The sequence below is a fragment of the Eremothecium sinecaudum genome, chromosome VI (genome assembly GCF_001548555.1).
Source record: "Eremothecium sinecaudum strain ATCC 58844 chromosome VI, complete sequence".
NCBI classification, from domain to species: domain Eukaryota; kingdom Fungi; phylum Ascomycota; class Saccharomycetes; order Saccharomycetales; family Saccharomycetaceae; genus Eremothecium; species Eremothecium sinecaudum.
The window spans coordinates 453,868-472,652 of NC_030897.1; the positions used below are offsets into that span (position 1 = coordinate 453,868).

Below are 18,785 nucleotides of genomic sequence, written 5' to 3' on the forward strand. Positions count from 1 at the left end.
TACTATAATAAAATTAGATTTCTCCACTTACATATTCAAGTATCCCATAACAGAGGGATATATTTCGAGTGACATCCAAATTTTCAGTTGCCTTAAACTCAGACATGTAAATAAGTATTTTCTTTAATTGTATCATATAAGTTACCATCAATACTTATATATTTCGTTGATTTTAGAGAAATTAATGCAACTGGAACATTTGAATAAGTTAAATTTTAGTCTCATTTTGCACCTTATTAATAAATTTTAATCAAAAGGCTTAACGTATAGTCACAAATCTTATAATACTGTAACTGACAACTTTTTACTGATACTTCATTATTACACTCAAAAATTCCAGTCAACCCCGATAATACCCTAAATACGTATAATAAAACCGTTGGAAGCATCTATGTTACACCTTGTCAACTATAGTTTTATATGTCGATGACGCTTAACTAATCCATAACACAAGCTGCCCACTAAAAGTTTACACGTGACCAAACCGTTCAATCGAAGTGAGAAGGTTTAACATTATAATCAATAATTACCTTAAATAACAGGAACTCCTAGTCATGTTCTCATATCTACCTATGGTGTCTTTATATACGTTAGACTTATCTAGTCCATCTTCATTTCTTCGGCATACTTGAAACTGGACAGTACTCCTCCATACATATGTAATCCGACGTTCTTTCTTACTGCTGTTTCATCGAGGAGCTTATCTGAATCTCCGACAACGTTTCTCGAGTTAGTTTAGCAACTACTCCTACTTTTCCATACAGATCTGATCCGACGTTTCTTTCTAGCTGCTGTTTCTACGAGGTTTCTATTTGAATCTACGACACAACAACAAACGACAGAACGGTTTATATATGACTAATCAACATGAATTTTCATAGCACTGGGCAAATGGCGCAGTTGGTAGCGCGCTTCCCTTGCAAGGAAGAGGTCATCGGTTCGATTCCGGTTTTGTCCATTATTTTTAATCCTTTTAAGTTTCTAACATAATAATAAAATTTACCGAAGAGTTACAAGTTGAAGTATCGTATATAAGAGAGTGCGCCTAGTTGTTTTGCAGCGCGGTTTTTTTAATTCGTCTTTATTTATACTTGATAGCAATTCTATATGTATTTATTTATAAGTATATATTGGCTATGGCTTGTTATCTTGTGCAAATAGAATGTCATTTAACATGTAAAAGTTAGGTATAACGAATCTACTATCGGAAACTTTCACTATGGTTTTTTGGATCCGACTTTCATCCCAACTTTCTGCAGAATTGTTGTCTATCTTCGCGTAATATACCTGAGCTTCTTGCTCTATACGATTTCCAACAGGTTTTAGATAACCATATCTATCGGTTCTATCAATTAAAACACCATTCCAACCTGCATTAGAGGAGCCTATCATATCATTTTCTTCCTCATCACCAATGTGCCAGCATTGAGTCTTAAGGTCCTCAATTGAAGTCCCATCTAATAATTCAGGATTCTTCTTAGTGATTTTATCAAGCACAGTGTTAAAGATATCTTTATCCGGCTTGGAAACACCTAAGTCGTAGGATAAGTACACGTTATTATGGAAATACTTCATTAGGTCCAGCCTTTCTAGAAGTTTGAAGACCACTGACTCCGAGTTACTAATGACACCCAATACTATGTGTGGGTAACTTGACCTGATTGTTTCCAAAAACTCCACCACATCTGGATATACAGTGTATGCATCACCTTCATTAAACCGCCTTAATATCTCGTTTATCATGGACTTTGGAACATCTACTGGTTTAAACAAATTCGTTATGACCAACGTCCACCATTCATCTGGAGTTAATCCTGTTCCTTTCCCATAGTTTGGATGCAACTGGTTTGCTTCTTTGAAGACTGTTTCAAATGTTAGTGATCTACCTATTAAACTGCTTTTAACTACATTTCCTAGACATACCTTTAGGGAATTTAACTTTAAGGACTTTAGAGTTAGCCTCAATAGAGTGATTCGCTGCAACGGAGCAGTATTGTTCTATCACAGGCAGAACAGTTGAATACAAGCAATTATAGGCATCAAAAGTGATAACTTTAGGAAGCCTTGATCTCGGTATCTTTATCTTCATTTCAGTGCTTTGACCTTAAGGATGTGTTGTAATCGCGAGTTTAGTTTATTGTTGTCATGAATTAAAAAATCGATCCCGCTACCAAGATGACCTATCTTTAAGAATTCCTTATTATCTATTTATACTATCTCTAAGATACAAGACCTAAAAGACTTGTTTAGCATGAATATTGTATCAATTATTTCATGGAGTGAATCAGTATTGTATATTTAAAGAATTTAATATGGCTGCCCTTTTTTGAGCATTTTATGTTATAATAGGTATAGTTATACCTTGATATTACTATATGTTAATAGGTATAATACAAGTGCGATATTGCAGATTAGGTTAATAATGGTTGAAGAATGCATCATTTTTTGCTAGGCAGTAGGCATCTGAAACTTCAATTGCCTCATAAGTTCCTTGCAAACTGGTTGCAACTCTATACTCGTACGAGTATATGTCGCTAACCTTATGAGTTTCCACAATTTGCGGTCTTCCTTTTCTTCCCTCGACCTCTTCTGTCCGTACATAGGTCAATGAAAATGGCGGCGTACCTTCAAAGGTGAATATCACTTCGGCTAAGTCACCTTCATGAATATCTTCAATTATGTTCTCGCCTTGAGAAACAATAACGGAGGGAATAGGATGGATGTTTAAAGATAGTCTTTCGTACTCGCTTTCCATTCCAGGGCTTAGGAAGTTCACAACACATTGCGAAGAGGAATCTTGAATTGAATTGATGGAAATAGAACCTGGTTCGCTTGCAAATCTAACGAACTGGGAGGTTTTTTCCTTGGATTTTAATTGCACACCATTAAACACGTATTTGATGGTAAAAGGAGCAACACCGTTCAGTTGGTACGAGACATAGTCACCAACGCAGTATTCCATACTTGGTTCCATTAGCACGATCTTAGGAACATCAGTTATTGAGATTATGATATGATTATTTTCAAGGAATGTATCGTAAACGCAGCCGTTATCATCAACTAGCTTTTCTATTGTAACAATGTGGTTACCCAGCTTCAAACCTTTGTATAACAACTTGTAATCAAACCTTTCTGGAATAACGCCATCAACTGTGAGATAGTCCGTTTTGGAGGTGCTTTCATGATAAATGCTAAAAGAAATTGTAAATGGACCTTTACCTGATTTAGCTTGTAAATTAATTGGCTCTAGCAGCTCTGGTTGGTCAAGATTTGCATAACAGGTCCTGTAATTATTACCTCTGTTCGAGAACACTATGTTAGGCAATACATTAACGGCCTGTCTGATAACGACTTCAGAACTCTTGAATGCTTGACTTGGGAAATCCTGTTCGGTGTAGTAAGAATCGTAAACTCCCTTCACCGTTAATATATATTCACCAGCTTGAGTATTTGGCAACTTTAATGACGCATATTTGGTCGCAACTTGGATCGACTTTGAAGTTATTTGACCATTAGGAGAAGTCAAATCGTATGCAACAGTAAATGGGGCAGAACCTACCAAGGACAGATCCACAGTTTCTTCAACACCTTGACAAACAGCCTCCTTCATGAAGTTGTTTCTACTCAATTCGGTAACCTTATTATGCTCAACAACAGAAAATGTCGGTTTCTCAAAAAAGCTAACCTTATAAATGTTAGAACCTTCAATCTTACCTTTACAACTTTTGTCGTTAACTGAAAGGAGCTCGTAGCTTCCCTGTTTAGTAACCCTTAAACTTGGCTTATAATTTGATTGGAATTGAGTTTCGTGAAGAGTAGCCCTACCGTCGACACTTATATGTTTATACCGGAGAGTAAAAGGATGTTCTCCAGAAAGCCTCAAAGGTAATTCTGAAACTGTTCCTTCCTTCATTTTTTGTTCATTTACGCTAGAATCAATAAAATTGAACGAGGCTGTAGGGACATCCCTTCTGACCGTTATCCTAGCGTCATTACCACTTAATGGAACCAAACAACCAGAAGAATCTTTAACGGAAATCAATGATAATATATAATCATCACCAACGTTGAATTGTGGCGTTACAATTTCATGTTGATAAGATGTAAGGCCTTCCAACTTATAGGAAGTTCGTTTATTCGAATATGTCTCCACAATATCGTAGTTTAGATTAAAAGGTGGTTCACCAGTTAATGTAACCGGAATCTTGGTGCTTCCTCCCAAACATAATTTAGAATCATGCATTTGAGCTATGGCAGCATTTGCTTTCACTCTCATCGAAGTATTAAAGGTAAAGTCAGAAGTAGGAGCCAAGTGAATCGGTTCTTTGAATAGGGCGTTTGATATAGATTCAAAAACAATTTCGTAGTGGCCCTCTTTGGTTGGACTATATGAACTTTGCATTCGCGTACCATGCGATGTATATTTCTTTCTTTCATACAACTGGCGCTTACCATTCTCTATTTTGTAGATATTGGCCACATAATAAAATGGAGGAACTCCTGTAAAAGTCAAATCAAAGTTTAATCCAACTTGTCCTATACATTGGTCAAGAATTGGAGTAGGTTTAACAGTTAATTGTGGTGGGATGGGCTTCGTGATTAGTAGAGTAGATTTGCCAACAATTGCCCCAGAACAATATTTGGATTGAATTGAGGCTAATGTGTATACTCCTGGCTTGTCAATGAGAATTTCAGAAACGGAACCTTCGAATTCATGTTGAAATGTAGATTTATCACCGTTGTACTCATAAACAAAGTTTGCAACAAATGGAGCGTCTTCAGATGTTGAACTAGATTCGATTTTAATCACAAGTGAGCGTTTAGTAGCAGCATTAGGATTCACCTTTTCCTCGACTGATGCACGAGGTAAGTCATGTGTCTGAAACTTATATTCTAATTCGTATTTCGCTAACAAATCCGCAGGTAGTTTCTTGAAATCCATAACATTTCCCAAGCCATCAACAACTTCGTCAATAGAGTATCTAATAGATCCATCACTTTTCAGGAATGACTCCAAGTTTATTTCTACCGGATGATTCTGGGCCCATTTCAAATCCGCAATATCTTCCTTCGTAAAAAATTTCCTATTTGATAGTAATGGCGATTCAAAATACTCTGGCTGGAGCGAAGAATCAACAAAATTATACGTTTCCTTGTCCACAGTTTTAGTATATTTCAGCTTCATTGGTGGCACACCAGTTACTTGGATTGTCACAGAATCTTTGTCGCCAGCACACTTATGCAATGGCCCATCGCCGTTTATCGTGGCAAGCGGACATTCCGAAATAAGCAGCTGCGGCTTATAGATCCGCAAAGCAAAATTGTTCACATCTACAATTCTCTTTAACTGATAAAATCCAATCCTCTTCAATGGCATTTGTAAGTAAAGGATATTAGGATCCACCTCACTCTTAACATTCAACTTGCTTAAATCTTTCTTTGTAAAGTTCAGCACTTGTAGCTCATTTGTGTACAAATCACGATGTTCCAACTCTAGGTAACTTATATCAGAAGTTGAATTGATCCTAATTGGTATGTGTAAGTTAGGTATGAGATCATCTAAGGGCAAACAGTATGACGATTGGAAAGGATTGAGCATTACAGTGTTTTCTGGCAGTATTTTTATGGTATGGGCTCCTTTGAAATGAGAGGAGCTATCTACAACCTTTCTGTGGTTCACCGAAGCACCTGTCAAACTCAGCTCCTTGGTATGGTATTTGCTCCACATGGACACAAGCATGGACACTACTGGAATATTAGTGTCGTTCGACAAGAGGACAGTAAATGCAATCATCAAAGCAATCTGTAAAACGGTTACAAAAGGCTTGAAGTCCAATTTAGGTATTTTGAAGCATGGCAAAAAATATAGAAACATAGAATCAAGGATGGCATACTTGCTAATGAAATTGAATTTCGAGCCATCTGGGAGAAGTCCGGACACAGGAAGCCCCGACTTCAGCATTATTAGATCGTATAGCTTATATGACTGAATAATTGCAAATATGCAAAAAAATAGTTGTCGCTGGTTAGGAATATCAAGCACTTCTGTACTAATTAGCGGTTGCTTCGCTAATAAAACTTGGGAATCTCTCATAGTATCAGGAGATCCAAACATCTTACCAGTCGAAGGCGTATCCATGTTTTCAAGTTTACCATCCACTGCAATCTCATCTAGCGATCTTTTTGGCGTAAATATTGGATCTGAATCAAAGCTTGATGTCTTCTTATGCAACTTTTCATCCTGCTTCAATGTATCTCGCCATGACCTCCTCTCACGAGGAATCGTGTACCTATACTTTGTATCCATGTTGATAGGCTAGCAAAGTCTATTACAACTATTATGGAACAGTATAAATCCCAGTAACGTTTGTATTGATGACTGCAGGTTGATGAGATCTACCCACGGATGTTTATGTTGTTTATGCCAAGTTCAACTACCGGCCTTACACCAGCACAGAGCACGTGATCCGTCATAAGTGATCATAATTCACGTGACATAGCATGTCTTCCCGTATATACGGCTGTGGTAGTCAATTCCGAAAACACCCACCGTTACAGCACATCTCTTGTTATCTAAGAGGATTTCTTGCCAATCACCCACACCACGTCCTATATCCGCTTCAAAGGCGAAACCTTAAAAAGTTGTGGATAAGATTAAGAACTTAAGGTTGCTTACCAATCAAAATAAACTTGATTTACCCGGAGTTGAAAAGAATCCTCCGATGTGCCGAGACTCTTAGCAAACATTTACAAGTATTAACGTCATCTAAACTTCGTCCAGTAAGATCTATAGATTCTATAAGTGTAAATCACTGTATTACATGATTGTTAAAGACGATTAGGTGTCGCTTGTTACGGTAGTATTGCAATATGAAATCATATAGACATTCATAATTGTACTTTACAGATTATATTCAAGGATAGAGAGTGTTTTGAAAAGTTGTTCACGAGAATCCAATCAATGCTGGTAAGATGCTAAACATTTGGAAGTTTTTGCAGTTCATAGGTCCAGGCATAATGGTCTCTGTGGCCTATATGGATCCTGGTAATTATTCCACTAGTGTAGCGGGTGGCGCTCAGTTCAAATATGAGTTGTTATTCTCAATATTTGTTTCGAATTTATTTGCGATAGTATTACAATGCCTTTGTGTGAAGTTGGGTACTGTTACTGGCTTAGATCTTGCTGAAAATTGCCGTCGTCACCTTCCCCGTAAGCTTAACTACGCTTTGTTCGGTTTTGCAGAGTTTGCTATTATTGCAACCGACTTAGCTGAAGTTGTTGGTACTGCCATCGCATTAGAAATCTTATTTGGGATTCCTTTGACGTTTGGTGTTCTCCTAACTGTGCTGGATGTGCTATTTATTTTAATATTCTATCGTCCAGAGAAGCACTCCATGAAGCAAGTTAGGATGTTCGAAACGTTTGTTAGTGTCTTTGTGGGTGCAACATTGGTCTGCTTTGTTTTAGAACTTTCAAAGTTGACTATTGTTAGTAAGTGGGAGCTTTTCCGTGGGTTTATGCCAAGTAAAGTTGTATTTAAGGAACAGCAAGCGATGTACATATCACTGGGTATCTTAGGGGCGACAGTTATGCCGCATTCATTGTACCTAGGCTCATCACTTGTCAAGCCGAGATTGCACGACTATGATATCAAGAAATATGGGAAAGTGAGGAGCACGGGGCCATCTTTGGCTGCTGTGAAGTACACACTTAATGTCTCATATGTTGAACTGATTATATCTTTGTTTTTTATTGCTACATTTGTTAACTCCGCGATATTGATTGTTGCTGGCGCAACCTTGTATGGTGAAGCAGATGCAGGTGACGCAGATTTATTGACAATTTATCAGTTGTTGTGCAAGAACATAACTCCAGCAGCAGGCTTGATATTTGCACTTGCAATGCTATTCAGTGGACAATCTGCTGGTGTAATTTGTACGATGTCAGGACAGATTGTGTCATCAGGGTTTTTAAACTGGACTATCGACCCATGGAAGACTAGATTATGCACAAGAATGTTAGCAATTGTGCCGTGCCTACTTGCCACAATATTTATGGGATCCAAAGGTATTGCAAGTATGCTTAACTTCTCTCAGGTGGTACTATCGCTGCTTCTTCCCATCGTTTCTGCCCCATTATTATATTTTACTGCCAACCGGAAGATTATGACTGTTTCTGATTTCAGTAATAGTTTATATATTGAGTCAGATGAGCATACTTCATTGGTTGTAAATAAAGAAACAGAGAAGGACTATACCAATAGTAGTTGGCTAACCGCAACTGCAGTTGGCATTTGGATTATCATTAGCTCGCTAAACTCCTACTTAGTGTTTTCGTTTCTTATGGGCGCGGATGTTCATTTTTGATGGGTGGCATACTGTCCTCTTGAATAAAGAGCTGGTAGACAAGTACAGTCCATCCTTTACGCCTATGGTGTATCTTATGTCGCGAATACCTGATAGTCTGAAAATTTATATTCGCTTTAAATGTCATATACATAAAATTCAGTCATAATATTATGAAGTCAGTTTTATTACATGAAAGTAACGAGTCTATCCTATACCCATCGTCATACATATATTGCTATTTATACATATCTCATATATATACATATATATCCATACATCAATAAGTACATATATATATGTACGGTTTTATAGATACCCTTTATTTCTTGTACTTCTTCTTTCTGTTAGGATATGTTCTTACAACTGGTATACTACCAGCATAATCTGCTTGCAATACTGGAAACTCTCTGACGTGCATCTGCGGAAGCATCTTCACCTGTCCTGCAACTATTACCTCCTTTAGCATCCGCTGAATTTTAAAGTATAAGTTGGTTTCTTTGGCAGTTGGCTTAGAAACCTTGCCAACTTGTATTCTTTTCCGCTTTAGATTCTGAAGTTTTACTAGGAGTTGTGAAATAAGTTCTTGCTGTGTATTGTTGCGGAAGGCTTCCAGCTCATCATCGTCTATGACGTTACCAGGCCTCCATTTATAATTATTCTCCAGACTAATCTTACCCGGAATTCTTGTTGATTGAGTAGTATCTAAGTTCTCGTTGTTTACTTCTGGGGATTTAGGTAGATGTTCCATGTCTTCCACTGGAGCTGATACTGGATTTTCAACCGTCTCACTGTCCTGCGTTGAGTTGGCAGAGAGATCTGGGATATCTTTCGTGTGGTTTTTTGACTCATTGCTATCCTGTTTGTTTAACTTCCAAAGCTGTTGGTAGCCTAACTTTTCTAACCAAATTTCTCCGATACGTGAAGAGTCGATAACAGACCCGTTTTCAGTAATTGTAGGGGCAAAGGACTCATAACCACCATATTTTAGCCAAAGAGTGGTTGGGAGAGCATACCAGTTTGGATGCAAAAACTTCGTCATCATTTCAGTGGGCGGAACAGTAGGATCTGGAATATTACTAGTATTAGCAGCAACAAAGCCCAACTTGTTGCTCAAATAGTTACCAATCTGTGGAATTACTTTTGTTACCTCAAAGTTGCTATTAGGAAGATCTAGCGGCCTTTGGTTTAATTGTGAAGTAGAGATAGTTGAAGAAAATAGGTCTCCATATTTAGTATTAATATGGTATGACTCCACGATGGGAAGAACGTAAGCTGAAGAAATCTTAATAAAATTCTTAGCAATAGCAGCGGAAAATTCTGTATCATCTTTACATTGTAAAGTAGGTTCACCATTACTAAAAGTGACCCCACGTTTATAACATTCTCTTAATAACAATTCAGTGGCAAACTTATAGAATTTGTCAACCATTTGATAACTTCTTGTTCCAGGGGAATAATACTGAATCAGTATAGTGCTAACTAACCGAATATCATGGTATAATCTATAAATACCATCCGCGTGCCGCGAGTATTCTTCATCCTCAAATCTCCCGCGTATTGTTGTCAGACTTAAAGATTCTTCATTCTCCAACTGTCCATCTGAATCACTTCTACTCTTTAAGAATGAAACATAAGATTCATAAATTTTGGTGGGCTTAGCTTCAAGAAATTCTGAAGGGAATTTCTCATCAAGTACTTTACACTTGGAAGATGCTCTGAAAATAATTTTGTCAGTATTAAAACATAAGGAAAAAGCAAGTGGAAAAGTTTTTTAAAACATACGCATCTAAAATTGTATATAGGTCCTTGAAAAGCTCAATTATCAAGGGCTCCGCCATATTGATAGACCAAAATCACTTACGAGTTTGAGATTAAATTGATTTTCAAAGATATTAGCGACCTATGTAAAGTGTCATAACATTTTATAGAAATTAAAAGGTAAAAAAAGTTCAAATATCACTTTAAACGACAAAGTTTATGCCGTGACACTATTCATAATATACATTAAATTACTATATATAAGATCTATTTTCGGGTATCACTTCATTTTTAATGCCTTATTTTTATAATCTGTACTTGTTATGAATTTACTGACATGCCATTTACCTTGGATTTTTTTTTGGTGAACTGCGATGGGATTAAGTTCCCAACCAATCTTAATGTCACTATCAATTGAGGCTCCAAATCTTGGAGTTAAATAGCAGTAGCGTTCAAAAGGAGATATATCAATAGGCTTAATGGTTTTTGTAGTCAGTGGTTTGCTGTAGGTAAGCAAAGAGCCTGATTTTGCAACATTTGCAAGAGGTGTACTTTTAATGTCACAGAGTAGCCGCATTCTTGTCCTTGGATTTTCAGCGTTGGTGTTTCTATAAAGGGAATGGAAGACAAGATAGTTCGGAGGTTGTTCTCCAGAAGAGGAAAGGATTGAACCTGGATGTATAAAGGCGAAGATGTCTTGAATATTTGCTGTCCGTTGTGCAAGAACTGGAATGTATGGAATATCAGTGATCTTCGACTTGCTGGTGATATTTGCATCTCCTGGGAATAGGAGATCTGCTCTGATTGCCACTTGATCTACGAAACCGGCGCAAATCATTTGTTTCAGGAGTTTTACCTGTGTTTCGTTTGGAACTGCAGCCTTCATCTCCTCATCGCGAACGGCCACAGCGGCATTTTGCTTCGACGTATTGGACTTAATAATGTACATGACTTGTTTTCTGAGTTTGAGTATTTCGTTCAATGTTTTAACGCGGAGGAAGTTATCATGCATGAACCTCGTTCTGTGTTCAATCGGAATGTAGTCCAACGCGCAGATTGCGCTTAACAGTCTGAAGACATCGCTATATTTGTCCAACTTGCTAAATTTTGATCTACTTTTGAAATATTTCACCCTCAAAGCACGCTTGCGCTCGTCAATTGGGGTCGATAAATCTTCAGTTTCATCCGTTTGGGCATCGCTGTCATTGTTATCGAGTCCTACTTCATGTTCCTGAAAAAATGGATCACCAACAGATAACCCACTAACAATAGAAACCACGTATGGTAGACAATTATGGTCATTTCCAACTAATAACATCTTAGAAAATCTTGGACTTAGTGGGAACAGACTCATTTTTCTACCATCAATAGTAATCTTCTCGTTTTCATCTAAAGCACCAAGATGTTGGAGCAAATATATAGCCTTCGATAGTGATAGAGGGTCTGGAGGGGTTGGGAATGGAAAGTTCGTGATCCGATGAATCGACATACTCTTCATCTGTAATACAACATTTTCCACAGGCATTCTCAAGATTTCAGGCTGAGAAAATTGCTCGAAATCTCTCTCATAGACAGCAGAGGAGTACAAACGGTAACAATGTCCAGGTCCAGTACGTCCAGCTCTACCACTTCTTTGATCTGCAGATGCTTTACTAATCCAGTCAATTTCGAAGCTTTGAACACCAGTTGATTCGTCATATTTACGTTCCTTCGACCTACCACAGTCTACAACGTATCTGATTCCAGGAATCGTTAAAGAAGTTTCTGCTACATTCGTAGCAACAACACACAGTCTAGAGCCCTTTGGAGGTTGACGGAAAACCTTTATTTGCTCCTTCGTAGGTAACAGTGAGTATAAAGGCAGAACATATAATGGATCATTTGCAGTTTGGCCCTCCTCTAGTGTTTCGGTAAAACCTTCTTCTTCTTCCTCCTCTATACCTGAATCAAGACCATCATCAAACTCTTCATTAATAATGGTATTAGTACTGAACTCAATGTCCTCTGCTTCCAGATCTGCTTCTTTCGAAGTAAAGCGAATGGTTGGCAAATCTTTATTGATGTCTTTTTCATTTCCTCCAAATGGGAATTCTTCTCTCAGCTTTTTTACCATGTGAGTAATTTCCTGTTGCCCAGTCATAAAGACCAGGATGGATCCAGGTGGCAGCCTTCTATGTATTTTGCATGTTTTCTTGAATGCTTCTTCAAGGTAATCATGGGATGTCTTACGATTGAAATGGATCGAGACGGGGTATTGTCTACCATCCACCTTTAAAATAGGCGGAGGAGTGCTAAAAAGTGCCCTGTTTTCACTGAAATCTGATACTCTTAAGGTGGCTGACATGATGATGACCTTCAGCTTTTTATTTAACTCTGGATTCTCTCTGTTTTCCTTTGAACGCAATTTCACGCAACGACTCAACATACCTAGCAATATATCCGTGTTAATATTACGTTCATGTGCTTCATCAATTATTATCGCAGAATATTTGGAAAGTTTGAAATCATGCATCATCTCTCTTAATAGCACACCATCCGTCATAAACTTCATCCTGGTATCCTCTTTAACAGTCGAATCAAACCTAATCTGATAGGCAACTTTAGCGCCATCGCTACCCAATTCGTCAGATACACGATTAGCCATGGAAACTGCAGCAACTCTTCTAGGTTGTGTAATACCAATCATACCAGGATTTTCTGGGGAATCAGGATGTCCGTATCCTGATTCATACAGGAATTGTGGAACTTGAGTTGTTTTACCTGATCCTGTTTCACCACAAATGATTACAACATCGTTGTGGTGGATAGCCTCCATAATATCGTGTTCTTTGGAAAAAACCGGGAGCTGCATTCTTACAGCTTGAACAGAGTCCGACCTATCAACTTCCACAACGAATGCTTTCCTCTGCGAATGCTTATTTACAGGTATATCATCTTCCTGCAAACCATCTTCTAAATCCTCTGGTCTGTAGATAGGTTCATACTTAACGTTTAATTTAGGGGTCACATATTCGACATCTCTACCCTCCATTTTTTTTATTTGATTAATGGCCCACTCTTTGAAGTTTTCTCCTGACTTACTGACTTTGAACTTGTCCACCTTGTTTGAAGTTACATCTTCTTCACTTTCTTTCGAAGAAGTTTCGTCAGATGATGCAGTTGCAGAGGTCTCAGATTCCTCCTCGCTAGATGAATCAAAATCCATATCGTCTTCAATTTTGTGTTTTCTCTTTTCTTCTTGTTCAACCCTTTCTCTCCAGTTATACTTCTTCTTAGGGTTATGCTTGGATCTTTTCTTCACTACAGTAACATTGGAAAAACCAAAACCCGCACCAGAGCCTCCAAATTTACTTGGCCTATTATCAATAAAACCCCCACTACTCTGAGTAGTACTAATGAATTCTTCCTTATCTCCATTGCAACCTTCTGAATCATCTTCATTATCTTCTCCCGTATGCCAGTTTTTGTGTTCCTTTTCTTCATAAAGAATCTCCTTTGTGCTTTCATCACCTCTGCCCTGTCTTTCTAGCTTGAGTGCCTCTTCAAATTCCTCTTTCTTAGTTTGTCTACCTTGTCCAAGTTTCTTACTACTCGTTAAAATCGAAGTATCCACTTTATAAGCTTGCAGCTTCTCAATAATAGTTTTCCGTTCCTCTCTCTTCAACTGATGCTCAATAAACTTCTCTAACCTCTTCTTCTTCTTCTGTGATATCTTGCTATCTGTAGGAGTAAATTCTTCTTGAAGACGTCTCTTCTTTTCTTCCTTCTCTTCTTTACTTAGTGGCTCCAGAATTTCTGCATTGGTGTCCTTTATGACATCGCTCTCATTGGCTGCATCCTCTACAGCGCCAGAATCATCCTCATGCTTTGTGAATTGTTTATTTCTAACCTTTCTGAGAGCATGCAGTTTCGACATCTGGCCTGCCCTGGCCTTCTCATTCCAACGTTTCCTGTAAGTACCCATGTTTCTCGAAATATAAGAGAATATTAAGACCGGTAATTGACTAGAACCAACTTTTTAGATCATAAAAACGCCGTCAAGACTTAAGTTCTTTAGGTGATGAGTTAGATGATGAGCATCAAAAGTTTTCTTAAAAATACAAATATCATCATATACGAAGACCATGCCTTTTAATTCTAACTACTTTTGACTACTAATGGGCCTGTAGTGAGTGAGCAAACGAGCGAAGGATTATGCAATAAGGTTGGAAATTTGGTTTCCTCCATTTGAATGAGGTCCTCTAGTGCATCTGATAACAACGAACTGTATGGAATTTTAGAAAAACGTAACATTAATGAAGTACAATTCGGCATTGAAAAACGATTTAAAACTTGGTACGGTAATGCTGTATATTTTGCAAACGATAGGAAAACGTTAGGTTATAAGAGTAAGAGTACATCAATGACTGAAAAAGGTAATGAAATAAAAACCGAGGAGGGTCAATATTGGCTTGATCTTTTATATGTTTGCGAGTACTGTTTTAAATACTATGATGATGGAGATGAGTTACTTACGCATGAAAAAATCTGTATCTACAAGTCTAAGGCTCCAGGAAGAATAAAATATGCAAGCCCTGAGTATACTATTAGAAGAGTCAAAGGAACTAAACACGAGTTATTATGCCAATGTATGTGTTTATTTACTAAATTATTTTTGGACAATAAGTCGGTTTATTTTAAGTTGACTAGTTACGAATTTTACATTGTCTATCAGAATAAGAGCACGAAACCATTGGGATTCTTCTCAAAAGATTTATACTCTTATCATAAAAATAACTTAGCATGTATTCTAGTGTTTCCTCCGTATCAGAAAATGGGGTTGGGGACGCTCCTGATAGAATTTTCGTATAGACTTTCCAAGCATGAAGGACTTATTTCAGGACCCGAACTTCCGCTTTCTCCATTTGGGTTAATAGGTTATTTGAAATACTGGTCGTTTGCAATTCTCTGGTGTCTGACTGAAGGAGAGTTATCAGGTGTAGCTAAAGTTTCTATAGAAAACCTCTGCGAAGTTACTGGTATAAGGGTTGCTGATGTTATAATGACCTTGAAACACTTGAAATGCCTGACCAATGATAATGAAATATTACTGCCTGCTGTTAGGAAGAAAGCCAAGAATTACAAGGTTGAGCGAGGGTTTATGATCCAAGACCGCTATTTGTTGATTGATGACTAAAAAACTATGTACAGTATAAAATGAATTTTAATTAACCAAATTTGTTATGGCAATTTATTTGAATAGCATTTGAATTTCTTCAATCCTTTGCTGCTTTCTCTCGTCCTCATCTGCCCCTACTAGTTCACCGAGGGATCGTTTCTTGTCTTGAAGCTGAAGCATTTTTTCTTCTACACTATTTTCCATGATAAACCGTACAATTTTGACACTATTTGACTGTCCAATTCGATGTACTCTATCCATTGCTTGGTCTTCCATACTTGGGGACCACCATGGATCCATGATAAATGCTCGTGATGCACATGTTAAATTTAATCCTACCCCGCCTGCCTTTAATGACAGAAGCAGTATTTTAGTTTTGCCGTATTCTTTGGTTTTAAATCCTTCGAGAACCCTACTACGCTCCTTCAAAGCTAAACGCCCGTCAAACTTATAAATAGTAACGTCAGATGATTGGAACGATTGTTTGATTTCCTCTTCCAAAATATCTAGGTACGAGGAAAATTGGGAAAATATCACGACCTGCTCACCAGGCGATGTTACTTGTATCAGTTTCAAATGTTTCAATAGTGCCCTTACTTTTGATGATTTTGATTTATCATCATATGGCACTACTTTAATAACGCTGTTAGAATTATCCAGTGTTAAAAGTTCGCCAGTGACTATTGGCGACCTACAATTTGGGCACGATGGGTCGAGCTTCTTATTCTGCTGGAAACGAACATATTCCGAAATGCACGATTCGCAAAAACTATGACAGCATTTGGTGAAAACGACTGAGGTCAAAGGACTGATCGGTTCTGATGTACAGATTGAACATTCTAGATTGTTGAAGTCTTCTTCAGTTGGATACTTCGCTTCTAACAACTTAATACTCTGTGCTAAAAGATCTTCTGTAGAGCCAGATCCTGGATCAATTTTTCTTATGGTACCAGCTATCTTCTGACTATCATCAATAAGCTTGTTATTACGAAGATCTTCGTCGTTTTCATCATTACTGCCTAGTAGTTTAACATGACAACACACTTGCCGTAGTCTCAATATATGGATTAGAATGGTTGAATATCTTTTCAGTAAGTCACCCTTTTCAAGTCCTTCATTGACCGAATTTTCTGCTGCATGTAGAAAATCTTTGTATAGTTTGTCTTCAAATTCATTGAACTGTACTTGTTCTACAATAACCTCTTTTGGTGGTAATTCTACCAACGGCAAACCATTGTTATCTCTCATTGATTTCGTTCTGCGAAGCATTACAGCGCCTAAGATTACCTGCATTACATCCAACGCTACCTTATAGTTCCTTTTCTCAAAAGGATCAGAGATGAATTGTTTCCAGTACCCAATTTGAGACCACGGGTCCAGCCTGAGGAATTTTACTAAACTATAAAGATCGTCAAGTTTATTAATAATCGGCGTTCCGGTAAGAACCCACCGACGTTTACCAGCAAGATCTAATATAGCTTTGAAGGTCTTCGTGTTTCTATTCCTAATTGTATGCCCTTCATCAATGACGATCCTAAAATACTCTACAGCAAATAATCCTTCTGTATTGGCATTTGATCCAGTATATTTTATGGATCTCCATTCATTTTGAATGATACCGTAAGTGGTTAATAGTACAGTTGGGGGGTTACTTGTTTTTGTTAATACAGTTAAAAGATTAGAAACGTTATTGCCATAATATATTTCACAACGCATGTCTTTGTTTCTTGCACAACTTTCGAATTCCTTTTGCCATTGTGCTAAAAGTGACATAGGGACGACAACTAATGTTGTCTTATATGCATAAGGTTTAATATCATCAGATTTTACACTCAGGATATCATGTGGGGACTTTGAATTTTCAATTTCGTACTTGGAATGCTGCTTGGTATATTCTAGGTCGTACGGGACAGTGCATATTAAAGCCAATGTAGAAATAGTCTTACCAAGCCCCATTTCATCTGCCAATATACCACCACGAATGGACGATTCGATTACTGGTTTCTCGACAGAGAATTTACCGACATGTAGGTTCGCATAAAAATATGTACTCTCAGAGACGTTCGCATCAAACCCTACGTCTTCAGATTGCATGGTAGGCCAACGGTATTTCCTCCATAATGGATTTATTATTTCCTCAGCTGAATAGGTAGTCCCACCTAACTCTGTTATCAACCCATGCTCCCTTTCTTTTCCTAGCATCCATGCCAGACCTTGTTTTTGATATCGACGTAGTTCCAGACTAAAAGATTCAGTAGGAGGTTGAAGTTCAGATTTATTATTAATAAAAGATGTCTGCGCAATTTTGTAGAAGTTCTTTAGTTGATTCATGTTTAGGTAGTCCTGCTGTTCCTCTAGATTCTGCGCAGAAGCAATGGTATCAATACACGTCTCATCCTCCAAATCGTACACTTCGGCCTCGATTTGACTGTCATCATTGGGATTCACAGATTTAATGTTTACTCTCTCAAAAAGCATCATGAGAGCCCGATTTCTAACCTCATTGGTATTCTCAGAGTCCCCATTTCTCCCAAGAGACATACGCGACCGAAACTCATTTCGTTTTTCACCTTCAAATAATAACGAGGTAATGTAACAGTCCAACTGAACCACAAATACATCACCAACACTGAGCCTTCTGTTATTACAGAATATCATTGTGGCCTTAAAAACCACTTCTTGAGAACCTAGAAGTAAATAAACAATTTCTGCAATGTCGTCCGGTAGTCTGCCTAATTCTCTTTCTGTCGCCCCGTTATAAAACCGCACATACTGTGAATGAGGAAACTTCTTAAACCTTGAATTAAATTGTGGCTGTCCTTGAGTATATTTTAAAAGCAAAACAGTACCATATTCAAGCGGTTTCGTAGTAGGTCTTGTAGCCATAGCGTTGACTTGAATGGAACCCAAAAACCTTTTCCATGTGGGATTCTTTTTTTGTCTCTTAACACCGCTAAAGTTAGTGAGTTCAATTCCCACACTCTTCTTATGATATTTAGATTCATTAAGGACGCCTTCGTCTTCAATTTCTGTTTTCTCCTGAAAACTTTGCTCTCCATCTGTAATTACTATGGCAGTTTTATCTAGATAATCTTGAATTGCTTTACTTACACCGTCCTCATGACCCTGATATATATTCCAGTATGAATCCAAAGTGAACTGATCTATAGAGCCTAAAACTTCCCTAATTCTACCAAAAAAGGTCGTTTTGTCTATTCCGGTTGGTTGCTCATAATCATCATCACTACAAGATTTAACAAATAGTGATGAGTCTTGATTCTTTAGTTCTGCTTCTAAATCTGGGTTAAAGAATCTCGGCCTAGAGTTATCAGATTCTTCACTAGTCATAGTATATCACTAATGCAACGGCCTTTAGACTATCTGCTTGTTTATCGCCTTCGCGAAATGCTTATATATTTGATGTTGAAATTCGTTTCTATGCTTACAACATCGGCAGGTAGTATATAACACAAAAAGCGTAAAGAATATACTCAAATAATAACTTACTCTTGAGAACCCT

General features: G+C 37.7%; 7 protein-coding genes and 1 non-coding gene across 8 annotated transcripts; 3 read left to right on the top strand and 5 right to left on the bottom strand.

The window, feature by feature from the left end:
• The first annotated feature begins 885 nt into the window (after window positions 1-885).
• On the top strand, window positions 886-958 carry AW171_hschr63734. Its single transcript has one exon. It is a non-coding gene; the product is annotated as a tRNA-Ala (tRNA).
• A 176-nt stretch (window positions 959-1,134) lies between these two features.
• DPI35 (Dpi35p) lies at window positions 1,135-2,089 on the bottom strand (the record flags this gene model as incomplete). The annotated part of the gene is made up of 2 exons (XM_018133115.1): window positions 1,135-1,862; window positions 1,924-2,089. 2 exons carry the CDS (start codon window positions 2,087-2,089, stop codon window positions 1,135-1,137), a joined length of 894 nt encoding a protein of 297 aa, XP_017988759.1.
• Window positions 2,090-2,416: 327 nt separating this feature from the next.
• POM152 (Pom152p) lies at window positions 2,417-6,307 on the bottom strand (the record flags this gene model as incomplete). Its single annotated transcript, XM_018133114.1, has 1 exon — window positions 2,417-6,307. One exon carries the CDS (start codon window positions 6,305-6,307, stop codon window positions 2,417-2,419), a length of 3,891 nt encoding a protein of 1,296 aa, XP_017988760.1.
• Window positions 6,308-6,972: 665 nt separating this feature from the next.
• SMF3 (putative divalent metal ion transporter SMF3) lies at window positions 6,973-8,367 on the top strand (the record flags this gene model as incomplete). The annotated part of the gene is made up of 1 exon (XM_018133113.1): window positions 6,973-8,367. One exon carries the CDS (start codon window positions 6,973-6,975, stop codon window positions 8,365-8,367), a length of 1,395 nt encoding a protein of 464 aa, XP_017988761.1.
• Window positions 8,368-8,668: 301 nt separating this feature from the next.
• RSC58 (Rsc58p) lies at window positions 8,669-10,187 on the bottom strand (the record flags this gene model as incomplete). The annotated part of the gene is made up of 2 exons (XM_018133112.1): window positions 8,669-10,064; window positions 10,132-10,187. The coding sequence occupies 2 exons, from the start codon at window positions 10,185-10,187 to the stop codon at window positions 8,669-8,671; spliced, it is 1,452 nt and encodes a 483-aa protein (XP_017988762.1).
• A 200-nt stretch (window positions 10,188-10,387) lies between these two features.
• On the bottom strand, window positions 10,388-14,071 carry ECM16 (ATP-dependent RNA helicase ECM16; the record flags this gene model as incomplete). The annotated part of the gene is made up of 1 exon (XM_018133111.1): window positions 10,388-14,071. The coding sequence occupies one exon, from the start codon at window positions 14,069-14,071 to the stop codon at window positions 10,388-10,390; it is 3,684 nt and encodes a 1,227-aa protein (XP_017988763.1).
• Window positions 14,072-14,338: 267 nt separating this feature from the next.
• Window positions 14,339-15,283, top strand: SAS2 (histone acetyltransferase; the record flags this gene model as incomplete). The annotated part of the gene is made up of 1 exon (XM_018133110.1): window positions 14,339-15,283. The coding sequence occupies one exon, from the start codon at window positions 14,339-14,341 to the stop codon at window positions 15,281-15,283; it is 945 nt and encodes a 314-aa protein (XP_017988764.1).
• A 54-nt stretch (window positions 15,284-15,337) lies between these two features.
• On the bottom strand, window positions 15,338-18,613 carry RAD5 (DNA helicase RAD5; the record flags this gene model as incomplete). The annotated part of the gene is made up of 1 exon (XM_018133109.1): window positions 15,338-18,613. One exon carries the CDS (start codon window positions 18,611-18,613, stop codon window positions 15,338-15,340), a length of 3,276 nt encoding a protein of 1,091 aa, XP_017988765.1.
• Between the last annotated feature and the right edge of the window lie 172 nt (window positions 18,614-18,785).